Raw genomic sequence first — 15,300 nt, forward strand, 5'->3', positions numbered from 1 at the left:
CAAATTGGACTGCATATAAATTCTTCTTAAATTTGGTATGTACTGATGCACCAAATGTTGGTATAATTTTATAAACCTTGCCAGTTTATTTTTTGATATCGAACTGTATTCATCTACGCAACGGTGCAAAGCAGCTGTTAACTTCATATTGGTATAGAAATACTGTTCCTTTGTACATCTACAATGTTGCATAGCTCCCTTGTGAGTTCATAATGATGTAGTTATTTCCAGAAGGAAAATATCAATGCTATCATATGAGATAGAATTAAAAGATTAAAGAAGTCTACCTTTTAGATAAATCAGGATTTTTTCTTACAAAGTTAAGATTTTGAATCAAGGATCTTATAATGAATTGATAAAATCTTTATTAGTTAAATTGGTCAAATGAAGATTCCAACTCTCAATTAATAAATGAGTTTAGTATCATACACCACCACCAAACTAATATGATATCATATTCATCATCATTTTGATCCATAAAAGAAGGCTTGGATACAATGGTTGCATAACAAAGTGAACTTCCACATTACCAAAACCACATGAATGAGTTTGCATTAGCATTCTCAGTTAAGAATTAGGCATATGGCCTCATAACTCAAATACAGAAAAGAACACAAAAATGCTTACCAACATTCCAAACACCAACCCAAGTTTATGAGTCAAATTTGTCTTGATTTCCTCAAACAAACAGAAAATAATTCTCTACTAATCTATTTTATGAATGAGAGAATATCAACCAATTTAGCTGATAAAAATCTTAATAATTTATCACAAGATTTTAGATTCAAATCTTAGTAACTCATCAAACTCATTTCTCTTTGTTCTCATCATTCTCAGACACATTCTTGCTGTTTGTGTGTGGCCTTTCCAAATGCCGCTGCGGAACGTCTCACAACATCTAACAAAACAGTAGGAAATATGAAAGCGAGGGGGCAGTCTTGTAATTTCGGAAAAGGAATTCGTCGTCGGCGACGTATATATGTCATCCTCTCTCTCTCTCTCTCTCTCTCTCTCTCTCGTGGGTTTTGGGCGAAAAATTGCGTAGAGGCAATCATCGGAATCTCCCCGTCGAGGAAACCCTAATCGCCGCTCGCGAGGAACGAGGTAGGGATCTCGATCGTTCCATCTCATGATCTCGTTACCTTTAATTCGATCCAGCGAATCTGTAATTTACCTGGTTTGGCATAATCCTCGCCTCAAACGACGATCTTCGGATCTGGTTCGAGGCGTTGCTTCTCCCCCTTGAATTCATATTTCCAGATGAGTGCTAATTCAGTTGGCTGTAGTTCAAGTTTTCTTGCTTGATTTATTGTTCTTCCTGAAATGAAAAAAGATCTGCTTGCTTCGATCGACGTATCATTGAATCGTTGCTGTTCTTTCTGTTTGTTTTGTTCGGTAGGTCTATTATTGTGTTTGACCTGTGCGATTTATTGGGTAGGCATAAATTGTCGGCAAGGGTACTCTGGTTCTGGCCTGAATAATATGATACGATTGGAACTAATTCGTGACATTAATCGATCAAGATCGATTTTTTGATCCAAAAAGGCCAGATTGGGTTACATAATCATTGCTTTGTAAGGGCTATTTAGATGGAGTCCTTCGATGCCATCACCCATTTGCCGCCTCGGAAGCGTCTTCTTGCTGAATTGAGGAGGGAGAACTCCGAATTTGACTTCTTGCCACCAGTTCCCTGTGTTTCTGGCGATCTTGGTGCTCGGCTTCGTGACATTATCAATTCCCCGAGTTCGACTCTGGAAGAAATCGTCAAGGTCTCCAAGTCCGTAGCTTTGGCTGCGGTGGAAATTTCAGCGACAGCAAGAAACAATGCAGTTGAGAAAGCAGCTGCAGCCACAAAGGCGAAAGCTGCTGCTAAGAGTGCATTACTGAATCTGGATTCTGTCACGAGAAAGTCCAGAAAGGGTTACCATACTAGAACCAAAGTGAGAAAGAAACAGGTCCCGATAAAGCTCTTGTATAAGAACAATTATTCTGCGGGGACCCAAAAAACAGATGAAGAACTAGCCAGGAAATTGCATCTTGCAATGAATAGTTCACCTAGAATTTCAGATAATAAGGCGAAGAACAGTTTTGGGAAAGAAGTTCTTTGTAACAGTGATGCTATCTGCATTGAGAATTCACATGTTTTGCATAATGAGGGTGTTAGGATGAATGATAAATGTTTTATAGATAAATCAGAAGGGAAAGACGTTTTCCGGAGGAAGGAAGAAGCATCCAGTAACTGTACAGAGAAACAACAGGATGGATCTAAGTCTAGATCATTGGCTGGTGGTAGGAAAGTGAGAATTAAGCAAAAGAAATTACCTTTGAGTCAATATGATGTCAGAGGCAAAGCAGAGCTAAAGAGGCCACTGGCAAATCACTATTCTTTCACTGGAGAATCAAAGTTGGATTGTGCACGGTACAATACGTCTGCAGATGATGCAGGACCTTCTAATGATGGTGGAATGTCAATGGAGATTACTTCAGCATGGAAATGCAAAAAGATCAGGGCATCACAGTGCTCATCTGATAGCAAGATTTTGCGTGCTTTATGTTGACAATTCTTCGGCAACCAAGATCGCAACTGTTGAGTGCCCGGATGATAGTTTTGCGCCCATAGATGATGTTTCTGGAGCTCGTATTGACATTCTTGGCATTTGGAATCAGTCACAAGTTCCATATGCAATCTGGACAGGAAGTCAGTCAAACAGATCCTTTGCAGTTGTTTGCTTTATGGTTTCATTTCACAAGGTGCTTGCTTCATATTTTATGTCAATAGTGGCTTGATTTTGTTTGTTTTAATCTGTCACTTGATGTATTTAATACTTCTTATACATTTGAGTTATTATCATTCCTAAATCAGTGATAAGTCTATTATTAGCTATTGATGGATGTTATACTGATTCTCATTCTATTTATGATGAATACTATCTTGCTTGGAATGCCTCATTTGGTGATATTTGTTTGGTGAATGGTACAAATATCACTGTTTTTGGCTAAAACAATGCATCCATGAATTAAGCGCGCGAGAGAGAGATTATGCCATCAAGTCAAATAGTAATAGTTCAGATCATAGACCAGGATTCTTTTGGTTTTGGGATTTTGCGCATTTCATGATCAATGAAAGTATTGCTTATGCCAGTAAAGTGTCGGCAGTTCCTTGAATGTTGAAAGAAGTCATAATATTTGGGCCGAGAAAGCTGAGCGGCATTGGAGATTGGTTGGCAGATCTTTTGAATTGGCATGTGGAATTTGATACAGTGAGTATTATTTTAACTCCATGCTGTAAATGATAGGAGTAGATAATTCTGTATCGTATTATATATCTGTGTGTTTTAGCATGGTTTACAGAAATAGGGTGATTTACACGGAAGTGACTTTAGAACATCTTAAGCTTAGGGCCTAGTGGTGTGTCACAATCATAATGTATTATTAGATGAGATATTGTGGACTAATGAGAGATGACATTAAGTACCATATAGATAGATGTCCAGGATGCAGATTTATATGCTGACTGTGAAGTTCAATGCATTAGGTTTTTCGTGTGTTATTAAGTTATTTGCATTCTCATTTCTGATTTTTCCAAAACTTAAGATAGTTTGCACACAACTTTTAGAATGTCCTGTGAGAACTGATTTAACCATAGAGAAAAAAAATATTTCTACTGCAACTGATATTTGGCAGATGAGTGAACTTCTATTGTTCTCTTCTTTCATTTTGCAGCTCCATTTATAGTTCCTCTTTAAGTGTTGAACCTTCATTTCTTCTAATGCTTCTATATGCTTGCAGTGTTATGAGAGATGACAAGTCAGTATCTGTATAGTACTGTTTCTTAGGTTGAAACCTGTCCTGCACATGAACAATGGTCCTTGTTCTTAAAACTTCTTCCTGAATCAGACTACCCATGAGATGATTAAAATGTCAGTGATGGTGAAACAACAAATACAAATGCCCCTATAAACTTAGGTGAGTTCCTCTTGCAGGCGACTATTTTAGCTCTCTCACTAGCATGGCTGCAATTTGCATGTTGAGGACAAGCTCATAATGGTAGAATGCTACTGTAAAATTGATTGGCACAGTGATGAAGTGAGGCCAACATGATCTGAGGAGATGCCTGTTGGAAGAATGATTGTGACATCTCAATTTAGTCTCATAATAGTAATGGCTATTACAGTCACTAAGATTGCTTTTTGCTTGGCTGATCTGTAAAACTCCATCCAAATCATAACAAAATCTCACCATTCTGATTGCAAACTTTCCATTGGCAATCATAATCTTTTGACCCAAAAAAAGTCGACTAAGGTTTCAGCAATAATACGATGAGAAAGTTTGCTCAGCCAAATATGAACCAAACAAGCGGCTTCAATCATTGAACATCTCATACTGCACATGTAGTCGGTCATATTGAGGATAACTTGAAATCACATAAAGGAAAGAAGAGACTTTTCATGCAGAATAGTCAATGATCACATGTAGTCATATTTGCAAATCTAGCACATGTTTTGAACAGCAACAAATCTTCAACCATAGCTTCGACTTTCCAAAGGCTTCTCTTTTCTTTCGTTTTCTTCTCTAATCGACCAGACCAGACTCCAAATTCCACCACTTCTTGATGGAGGGACGGCGCTCAGCCTCCGAAGCCATAGAGGGTTCGGCCCTGGCGCTTGAGGGCGTAGACGACGTCCATGGCGGTGACGGTCTTACGTCGGGCGTGTTCGGTGTAGGTGACGGCGTCGCGGATGACGTTCTCCAGGAAAATCTTGAGGACGCCGCGGGTCTCCTCGTAGATGAGGCCGGAGATGCGCTTGACGCCACCACGGCGGGCGAGGCGGCGGATGGCCGGCTTCGTGATTCCCTGGATGTTGTCGCGAAGGACCTTGCGGTGGCGCTTCGCCCCGCCCTTGCCCAACCCCTTGCCTCCCTTCCCGCGCCCCGACATGGCCGAATCGGACGAAGACCACCCGGAAAAATTAGGGGCCGAAGAGAAGAAGATGAGGAGATTCGATGCTGGATGAGATCAAAGTGAGGTAAGAGGGGATTAATATAGACGCCAAGATTGGGGGAAGGCGGGTTTGGAATTCGAATGGGTGAAGCATCTCGGCGGGAGAATCCGAGGCCTTTTTAGGATCCATGGACTGTGGATACGGACCGTTGGATTACGGATCATCGGCTCAGATTTAACAATAGTTTTGGTCCGGATCCCTGACGTGTTATTAAGTCGCCAGCACGGTGTCAACAGAAAAAGAAACATAGATCACAAACAGAAGAATTTGTGAGAGGAAAAGAAAAAGACGATTCATAATAAAAAAAAAATACAATAAATATATTTTCACTGGAATGTGATCTGTTAATGTAATATATCAATTTAAGGACGTATATTATTAAAAATAACGTATAAAATAAATATTATAAATAAAAACTACCTAAGCCCTTACCACTATTGAGATTGTCCGAGATTGATGATCGCAACAAAAGCGAGAGTCTAGACAATAAGGACACGAACGACAATGGCTCGAGTATTGATGATCGCAACAAAGGTGAAAGTCTAGACAACAAGATTGATGATTGCAACAAAAGCGAGAGTCTAGACAATAAGGACACGATCAACGAGGGCTCAGTCACAACAAAGGTGAAAGTCAAGGTGAGTCTAAACGACAAGGACACGATCGACGATGGCTCGAGTGCGATCGACTAGTCAAAGGTAGGGATAATCTCATTTTCTAGAAAAGTAAAAAAACACTCTTCAGAATAAAACAAAATATAACGCTCTGAAAAAAAATAATAATAAAATTACCCTTTTTTGAACTTTATCATCAAATCAGTATAGTTCATTCAAAAACTCTTATCAAAAGCTTGATTGTCTATCATCTGTTTTTTACCTTTTGTTTATCATCGTATAAAATACCTTTTAACACCTTTTTTTAAAGAGTTTTGATGTGCACAACTTTTGTCTCCAAAACTTTCTTCCATGGGCTTTCCCAACACCCAAGACAGAACCCTCCAAAAATTTTGAACATCTTACTACCTAAAGATATTAACAAACACATTCGGTTTTTCATTTTTCGTTATATTCTCAATTTTTTTTTTTTATATGGACGGGAGGTTTGGCTTTCTTTTTCTATGGACAAAAGTGGTCTCTGCAAATTCAGCAGAAATTGGGCCGTATGGAGGCCTCTATCAACAGAACTATTACGTATCTGAGAATGAGCCCTATGCACATCACAGTAACTCCTGGCATCGTCACAACAAAACCATAATCCTAATCTATCGCTAAAACACGATTGCAAACGACTGATAGATACATGTCATGAGTTAGACACCAGCTCAAGTCGAATAAGCTTTGAAGATCACAAAAGAGAATGGTCTTCCAAGCGAAGGTCTACTCCTTGTTCTTCGATGACCGATCCTTCTTGGGCCCTCCGAGAATGCGGGAAATCTGCAGACCTCTACTGAACGCCTGGTTGAACAGCATCCTTGTCTGGAACTCAGAGACAAATGGGAACCAAGCTAAGAACGCGATCGGAGTGAACAGGAGCAGACCCATGATGATTTCGTAGCCTCGTGCAAGTGCCTTAATCGATCCCCAGAAGTTGGAAGGGACAAGAGGTTTACAAGCTTGTGCAATCTGACAAGTATGACATGTATCAGTTCCACAAGTTGGTGTTTTAAGGTAGAATGGATGGGAAGAGTCAGTGTGGTTTGACTTACCAGAAGCAAACTCCATCCAGTAGGCATGAAGGCAAGGAAGCAAACAAGTATATCTTGAACCGTCATGTGCGCGATAGCTATCAATATGATCAGAACGGAGACAAAGGCTATGAAGATAAGCCCCTTTATCAACCGGAACACAAGCTGAAACTCCGCACTGAATCTTCGCCTCCCTACCGACACGGCCTGGAAAAGCAGAGAAGTAGAAAAGATTCGTAAATTCACAAAGAAAGTTATGCAGATACAAGGCTAATGGACACAGTGCAGCAATACTCTAGTAAGAACACATGAAAACAAGCCACATTTTGAATCAGCAAAAAGAGCACTATCTTCACCGTTTTATATACAACCATAGGACTGCAGTTTATAGCAAATAAAGACGAGCCAAAATGTCACCACAGCACATCCAGAATACAAAGGTAATGGAAATGATGCAGAATTACTTTAGTAAGAACACACGAAAACAGACCACATCCTAAATCGGCAAAAAGAGCACAAACTTAGATTTCAATTTCTATTGGCAGTATCTGTAGACCATAGTACTTGAATTTACGCAGTTTATGGAAAATAAATACAAGCCAAATGTCAACAAAGTACATCGAGTCTTAGTAGGTTCGCTAAACATTTTCAAGGAACTGTTTGAAAATATGGAAGAAATGTATGTAATTCATTCATCTCTAGAATGACAACCCTCAAATATACAGAATTCTAATAATCCCATAGTCCTTGGCACCAGAAAGATGTTATATAGTCACCTTATTATCACGGTGCGTATTACGAAATCACTCTGAATCAAGTAAAGTCCACTTTAACGATCCAAGGAAAGACAGGATGAAAAAAAATGGATCATTAGCAATAACCACCTAACCTATAATTTCTCTTTAAGATAACTGTTGGAAAATTCAAGAAAAAAAATTTGTCAGCTGCCATTAGTTATTTTGCATCAAAATTCTTATTGTACACCGCAAAGAGAACTCTTATTGGATTCAAATGACAAAAGCACTGTAGAAAAAATAGTATGACAAGATTACCAAATCCTCAGTTGTATAACACTTTGCAGCCATGAGATGAAGAGAAAGCTATGAAATTATACTAGTTAAATGAAACTTGTTTTGTAGGAAGTATCTCAAGTGGGTCATCCAGTGTTTCAAAGTTCTTCCAACACAATACATCAAGTAAAATTACTAAAATATCAGAGACAACTTATCTATGAACTCAGAAAACGTTGATGTACCTTCATGATGAACAATATCCCCAAGATCACAAGCCATGAGATACCATAAACCTGAAAATTATTCACAATTTACATGTTAGGTTACTTATATTCTTCAGATATTCTAGTTAAGACATAACAAAGAATGAATCAACAGGACTCCATGTTGTTTGGTAATTACCAGCACACTTCTGGTATGTTTTGTTATATTCAAGTGATAGACAAGACCATATTGGTAGATTAGAAAGCGTAAGGCGAGCACTATTTCGGCAATGATACCACGCTTCCCAGTGTACCTAAGATGTTCTTGCTCCTTCTCCCACCATGATTCCCAGCTCTTCTCTGGTAGCACACCAATTCCCCCACGGTTACTAATCCATTTATTCCAATCTGTCCAATCATCAACAATCTTTTGCCACTCAAATCCTGAAGGATTAAATAGGAAAGGGGAGAATAGCCAGGTGCCAACCATAAACCACATAGAAGCAGTGATAAAAATGTATGCCACTGGACCTCTGTAAGATTGCCCAAAGATCTCGTATACAACAAGCAAAATCAGCAATTCTAGACCCTTAACAAAATGGCTACGTGAATATAACCTATAATTATCAGCAAACTTTGCATGGAAGACAACAAAGCCACGCCCTGTAGCTCTGTATTCTGCACCACCATGGAGCAATGTCCTCCCATAATAGTGTGTCTTGGTCCCCAGCAAAAAAGTAAAGAACACGGAAGCCAACTGTAACTGCATAAGTATGAATTCACTAAGTGCATTGCGGAATCCTCTTTCCAGACCACTTTCCATCACCATAGGCAGAGCCATTAGAAATCCAAGTTGCACAAAGGACTGGGAAGCAAGAGCAACTTGAAGAGGCTGGTTGTGCATGAATTTTCTTCCAGTGGCTAGTGCTTCATCAAGCCCACTGAGAACAAGATATAACCGGCCATAAAGAAATACATACACGGTTAACACAGTTACCTGCCAGTAGTAAACAGACTAATGTTTAGCTTCAGCATGAACCAGTTACAAAATCAGAAAACAGTGGAGGATATAAGTCATACCAGTGTACTGAAGTAGAAACCAACAGTGGTGAAGTAACATGACAACATTCTAAAGAAATCAAAACGGTGACCAAGCCTGTATATGTCACGACTCAATGTCTGTTCTCCATTTCCATTTGCAATCTTTGCCTCGAATAGTGAGATCTGGTTAAGACCCACGTCTCTCCCCTTACCAACTTGCATGTATTCATGATGTGTAACATTGCCTTCACGAAGTGTGGAGTTGAAACCTGCCAACAAAACACCATATCTGTTACAATATAGACACCCAAAGAATATAAAAATCAAATTCTTGAAAATTAGTGACATGCCTGCAAATATATCTTCACTCAAATTGATAATCTTGGAAGCCTTGCTTACACCACCCCGGGTTAGATGGAAAAGTCTATCGAAGACATCCGGATGGCCATAATGAAATCGAACCCTACACACGAAGACAAGAAAACATAGGAGCTGGGACAATACACAAAGTTAAAAAGAAAAAAGGCTATTGAATACTATGCAGGAAGAAGCCAGCAAAAGTGCTACTTTCATTTTTTGTGGCATTTTGATTGGTCACAAAATCAAATGGATCTACGGCTCTCAATAAAGATTATTATGTCAGCATAAACATCACTTGAGCACCTATGCATGTGAAGGAAAAAAATACTGAAGTCCTAAGCACCATGAATAGATAAAACGCAGATATCTCCTCCCACCTCAAACTCTCCCTGACAGCAAACAAAAAAAGAACATAGTAGTCTAATAAAGTACCTTGCAAAGAAAGATGTAACCTGTGAATCCAGTGCAAGATCCAATAACTGGAGTCACAACCAGTACTGCATGGAACAATAAAAGGTTGCAATCTGGACATTAGAGCATCATACATCCAATTATCAACTCTTCCATGCATTCACACACCCCAATACAGATAAGAGCATCCCACACCTGTACCCATATCTCAATGCATTCTTCATTTCAAATCTCCTTTTTAGTTCCTTGCAATGCTACAATTCCTGGTATCGGTTTCTAGGTAATCTACAGAATTCAAAGTAAATAACTTGTAGAAACAACTCCACCTTAGATCACCATATCTTTCAAAAAGATACTTTGTACTTTATCTTTAATAATAACTTGAATAAATACTACTTCATCAAGCCTACATCCCCCTTATAACTCCAAAAAAAAGTATCATAAGTTTCACATTTGTTGATGCTAAAAATTTTTTTAGCATCTCAGTTAATTAACATATGACATTATATATTATCATTCTAACATTAATTCAAGAATAATGACAATTTTTAATATATAAATTAATCAGATAGCAACAATATGAGAAATAAATTGTATAGCATTTGAGGCTTAATGCAGACCACTTAATAAGGCAAATAAAAAAAAAATAGCACTTAGATGGTAGTTAACAGAGTCAACTAGTTCTAAGGTCATGATGCACTCCACATTTGAAGAGAACCATGGCTACACACCTAAATCTTTTATTATTATTATTATTATTATTATTATTATTATTATTATTATTATTATTATTATTATTATTATTATTATTATTATTATTACATTAAATGATGAACATGATGCTCACAAGTGGACTCGAACCTGAGACCTATATTACTTGTGCAACAAATGCACTAACTTGTCTCAACAGAAATCTATCACTTGTGTTACACACCTAAATCTCATGAGACTAAAATGCCAAAGTGGCAGAAGCATGATAGAAAATGAAAGCTAATAAACATGACTATCATCGATAAGATATAACCAAACAAGCAACCAACCTTTCCTTGTATATCAACTGAAAAACCCATGCCATCAAAATGAGGAAACATTTTTACTCCTTGGTAAAAGCTAAAATATCTAACAGACAGGAATCAACCATCAGCAAGGTGGAAACTTGTTACCTACTTACAAGAATATGATGCAAATACAAGCACACAGGGTTCTTGGCATTCCACCAATGCTATTGCCTATTGTGAGACATCTTATGACAGTAGCTAATAATGATATCGCTACCACCAGCATGGTTTCTTTCCCTTACCAACATGGATTTTTCCCCTTAACAGCATAGTTAACATGATGCTCATCCTACCATAGAATAAGGCGACATTGAAGCTGAGGAAGTAAATCTCACCTCAAAGGATTGGCAAGTACACGCTGTCCAATAGTCACGAAGCTAGTCTCCTGATTTGACATAAACCAAGCGAGAGAAGAAACACTGCCAAAATTACTTGTGGTCAGTATCAAGCATAACACACAGAATATCAAGTTATATGCATAAAGTGAAGTGAGAAAATACCTCCCAGTAAATATATGCTCCCTGACTCCAAGTATTGATGGATACCTTACACCATCATGTTTCTTTAGAAATTCTTGCATTAAATTTCTCATTTTCAGTGCCTCCTCCAGATAGTGTTCCTACAATTAATATGCTGAGCATGGCTGTAGCAACCAACAAATATACATAAGAAATATAGAAAATTCCTCTCTACCTGGTTCATATCTATAGTTTGTAAACCTTCACCACGTGTAAAAATAATGGCATGATTTTGATTTTCTGGCTTCCCTTCACCTAAGATGGCAGGACCAGGAAGTTTTATGCGATAAATTACCTGTTCACGAAAAACATAAGAAGCATTGGAATTAAGTTCATCAACAGTCAACACTGCAAGAATAGAAGCATTGTGTTAGCAGCTATTCTTCAGGCACAGCATACCATAACACCTCCACCAACCACACAAAAAACTTACGTTTTCATATCCAACACAAATTCTTTTCTACTACAAAAAGGTAAAGAATTGTTGAGATTTGCTCTTCTCCTAGTGCTCACTCCATCATCATCAGGAAGATTGTGGGGCCTAACAAAACAACTCAAAAGGGGCACGCCTTTGGCAGATTTAGCCACCAGTCAATACAATATTCAATGTAGCCCTAGCCCCAGTCAATATAATATTCAATTCAAAAGGAGAAAAAGGGCTTACCAAAACAAAATCCCTTTGTCAATACAAAGGGACTTCGAAAAGATTGAGGAATGTGAAAAGACAGATATCGATCTAATAATTTGTCAAAGATATGTATTCAATGTAGCCCTAGCCTATATGCCGAGATGGAACAACGAGAAAAGGCACAAGAACAGGAGGTAGAAAGATAAAAGGGAAACCCCGTTAGTGCTTATAACATAAATAGTGAGTACTGAATGTTGTGGGCACGTATAATAGAACACTAAGAAACACTAAGACGAAACACAAATGTGGACATGACAATTAACAATTGTCTATCTTCTACATATTTCTAAATATTTTATATGTTAATACATAATAGTAAAAATTAAACAATTTACAATCATCCTAATATAACTTAAGAAAAAAGAATGGATAAAACATCAAGGAGGCACTGCTACATTAATCTAGAAGAACAGAGTAACACATTTATAGACAAATTTTAACACTTGCAGAACATCAACTATAGTGTTAATCAGAAAGTGAAGCAAAAGTGTGAGGTTTCGGCAGAAGAGGCGGACAGAGAATGGCCATATGCAGCATAAAGTGAGGTGTGAAGTCCAATCGATTTCAAGCATTTCTTCCTCATCTCTTCATTTTCTCATCTTCACTAATTGCTGCTGATTTGCTGCCATTTGTACCCATTCTCTCTATCTCTGTTTTGCTACCACTTCTTTGCTTTCAACCAATAATGCTTACAGCTTCCTTCCAGTTCTGTGATTCCTGTGACTGCTGCAAGCCTGCAACTGCTTTTTTTTATTTCAGTCCAATGTTTCTTTATTTTCCAGGTCATATAATCCTATTCTTTGTTGTCTCCATTATTAATTATTTGATAACAACTTTTCAGCCTTAGACTTTATACTAGTACTTACACCACTAGCATAAGCAAACACTTCCAATAAGACTGTGTGACACCTTCAATTTCTAGCCACTCTTTTTTGTGGCTTTTCTTAAGATCTCAGAGAGAAGCTATGCATATGTGACTTGAGTCGGTGTATACAAGCTGGCATAGTTCCCCTTTGGTTAGAGTGGTAAGATGATAGGTAATATTAGTGTCAATTAGATGTCAAATTTTACATATGGCCTAACATTACCATGGTTACAGCATTGCTATTGCAATAAGTGATCACTTGTGAAGTGTGAACTATCACAGAAAGCCTTTTTAGTAAGTCTGGCTGACACCTTCAAATTCTAGCCATTCTCACTTTTGTGGCTTTTTTCAAGACCTCAGAGAGAAGCTATGTATACATGACTACAGATAGTGTATGCATACAAGATGATGGTAGTTTTCACGTCAATTACAGTGGTGAGATGGCAATATTAGTATCAATCAGGAGTCATATTTTATCACCATGTTTACAGCATGACTATTGCAACAAGCAATTATTTGTGGTTCATGGATGACTGACAAAAGCATAATTGTTTGATTTCATTTGCTGACAAAAAGAAAATAGCAAATCCTTAAAGGGATTTCAGAAAGATATTTAAATGCATATATAAGCATGATTCTTATCACAGCAAGCTGACTTCTCAAAGAAATCAAATGCCAATTTACAGATTTTAGCATGGAATAAAGTTGTCGTAAAAGTGATCACCAATCAAATTCATTATTTTGACAATATGTTGTGGTGTGGCCTTTAGATATTTGTATGGATTCACACATTAACTAATCTGCAAAACCTAGCTCACCATAAGAAATACAGGAGTGATGAAAAATCATCTTTCATCACAAAAAATTTAAAGATCAAGCATTTAGTTAGTAGATATAAGGATTGGAGGTTGCAAGCAATTAGCAGCAGACTAGAACCTGAGGAATTCTGCCAAATGGCTATAAGATAGATTATATTTCAGTGAACCTTACATATTACGACATTACTTTGAATAGTTAAGTTTATGCTGAGATCAAGAGAGTCCAAAATTTCACTTCCATCAGTCTGAAATAAAAGTCAGAGAGTAAATTACAAAAAGAATCCTGGTGATTAAAAAATTTGTTAAACAAATCAATTAGGTTTCTTTCTCAAATGTAGGGACTTTCGAGGACAATAATTAACATAGAATTTGGTAATATTATGAAAACATTTGCATAAATCACATGTCCAATTCTGCTTCTGGTTAACAACTTAACAATAGAAATTGATACTCAGATTAACTATCTCAAGAATTTACTACTCATGTTAAAATATAATAAAACAACTATACCTGGTCAAGATTCTGCACTGGCTCTGTAGAATCACCAGCCTTGGCTAAAGAAGCCTTAACCAATGCAGAATAATAAACCTTCTCATTTTTTTTATTTCTATCAGTGCTAGGTTCTTCAACCTCATCAATATAAGCAACACGAAGAGATGGATACCTGTCAGATAAAACAAGACATAAGCACTCTAAAGCAATTATGCAGATTGAAGCTTCAAATCCTATGCTTATATAATTACCAAAAAAAGAAGGAATAAACATTCTGGTCAAGAAAATTAGAAGATCTAGATACCATATTATCCATCATTCGGCAAATTTCATTCAGCACTTTAAAGAAACAGCATAAAAGAGTAGAACAGATAAAACAAAACATGATTGTTTAAAGTTGCAGATGATCCCATGTGAGCAACCAAAGATCTTTTCTCGTCACAAAGTATCTTCATTACTTTTACCCCAAAGCATAAGATCAAAGCATACGTGGTCATGAGTCTTAGAATATCCTGAGCACGAGAGTCGCCTGAACGCTTCTGAATTCCATATTGCTGGCAGGAGACCACATAAGTAAACTTCATATCAGCCACAGCTTGGCATTGTGCCCATAGAGACCTTCCAACTTTTGAGTTCTCCTCAGATGTTAATTCGATGGCTTTATAACCATCCATAAGATCTGAAAGGTAGCATGTTGTCAAAATTTCTAATACACGAGTTTTATTGGAAGTGGTGGACAAAGAAACAACCAATTACTAGCATACCTTCATCTTTGGCCATGTCCAGAAAAGCTTGAAGTTCCAAAGCTTTCCGGTAATACATCATACCTCTAACTAAAATCCGATAGAAGCATACATTAAACTAAAATCCAATGATTTGAAAGGTGAATGTGATGAAGCAAAATGGATTAGATGTATCTGTATAAGTTACTTGGTTATGAAATCATGTCTACATCTCATACTAGCAAACAAGGAACAAGGTATTACCAGTCCTCGTCAAAGTCTGGCCCCGATATGATGCCCAAAGTCGTAGTTCCTCTTCAAATTCATCATACCTCTCACGAAGTTCTTCTTCTGTCTTGCACCCAACTCGCTCCAGAAAATTAGTCCATTCATCTGCAGCACAATGATAAAGCAAGAAAAAACT

General features: G+C 37.6%; 3 protein-coding genes across 4 annotated transcripts in view; 1 reads left to right on the plus strand and 2 right to left on the minus strand.

Moving 5' to 3' along the window:
• The first annotated feature begins 948 nt into the window (after positions 1 to 948).
• On the plus strand, positions 949 to 2,884 carry LOC135583672 (uncharacterized). 2 transcript variants are annotated; one of them, XM_065143794.1, is made up of 2 exons: positions 949 to 1,104; positions 1,439 to 2,884. In XM_065143794.1, exon 2 carries the CDS (start codon positions 1,590 to 1,592, stop codon positions 2,556 to 2,558), a length of 969 nt encoding a protein of 322 aa, XP_064999866.1. In that variant the 5' UTR covers positions 949 to 1,104; positions 1,439 to 1,589; the 3' UTR covers positions 2,559 to 2,884. The 2 variants fall into 2 exon arrangements, with proteins under 2 accessions (XP_064999866.1, XP_064999929.1); XM_065143857.1 differs by having other exon boundaries at positions 997 to 1,104; positions 1,400 to 2,884.
• A 1,542-nt stretch (positions 2,885 to 4,426) lies between these two features.
• Positions 4,427 to 5,015, minus strand: LOC135633919 (histone H4). Its single transcript, XM_065143958.1, has one exon. It carries the CDS (start codon positions 4,937 to 4,939, stop codon positions 4,628 to 4,630), a length of 312 nt encoding a protein of 103 aa, XP_065000030.1. The 5' UTR covers positions 4,940 to 5,015; the 3' UTR covers positions 4,427 to 4,627.
• Positions 5,016 to 6,144: 1,129 nt separating this feature from the next.
• The window catches only part of LOC135633968 (callose synthase 3-like), a 28,282-nt gene continuing 19,126 nt past the window's right edge, over positions 6,145 to 15,300 (minus strand). Inside the window, exons 31-43 of the mRNA XM_065144053.1 lie at positions 15,141 to 15,269; positions 14,919 to 14,987; positions 14,644 to 14,833; positions 14,173 to 14,326; positions 11,467 to 11,586; positions 11,274 to 11,392; positions 11,109 to 11,192; positions 9,295 to 9,407; positions 8,984 to 9,213; positions 8,103 to 8,900; positions 7,943 to 7,993; positions 6,709 to 6,894; positions 6,145 to 6,625 (exon numbers count right to left, since the gene is read on the minus strand). Of these exons, the coding sequence (XP_065000125.1) occupies positions 6,380 to 6,625; positions 6,709 to 6,894; positions 7,943 to 7,993; positions 8,103 to 8,900; positions 8,984 to 9,213; positions 9,295 to 9,407; positions 11,109 to 11,192; positions 11,274 to 11,392; positions 11,467 to 11,586; positions 14,173 to 14,326; positions 14,644 to 14,833; positions 14,919 to 14,987; positions 15,141 to 15,269 (2,489 nt within the window). The 3' untranslated portion in view covers positions 6,145 to 6,379. The remainder of the gene's footprint in view (positions 6,626 to 6,708; positions 6,895 to 7,942; positions 7,994 to 8,102; positions 8,901 to 8,983; positions 9,214 to 9,294; positions 9,408 to 11,108; positions 11,193 to 11,273; positions 11,393 to 11,466; positions 11,587 to 14,172; positions 14,327 to 14,643; positions 14,834 to 14,918; positions 14,988 to 15,140; positions 15,270 to 15,300) is intronic.

Source organism: Musa acuminata, chromosome BXJ1-1, assembly GCF_036884655.1.
Source record: "Musa acuminata AAA Group cultivar baxijiao chromosome BXJ1-1, Cavendish_Baxijiao_AAA, whole genome shotgun sequence".
Lineage (NCBI taxonomy): Eukaryota > Viridiplantae > Streptophyta > Magnoliopsida > Zingiberales > Musaceae > Musa > Musa acuminata.

Excerpts from the sequence above, each read along its gene's own strand:
- LOC135583672 (XM_065143794.1), top strand. The coding sequence starts at position 1,590 with ATGGAGTCCTTCGATGCCATCACCCATTTGCCGCCTCGGAAGCGTCTT.
- LOC135633919 (XM_065143958.1), bottom strand. The coding sequence starts at position 4,939 with ATGTCGGGGCGCGGGAAGGGAGGCAAGGGGTTGGGCAAGGGCGGGGCG.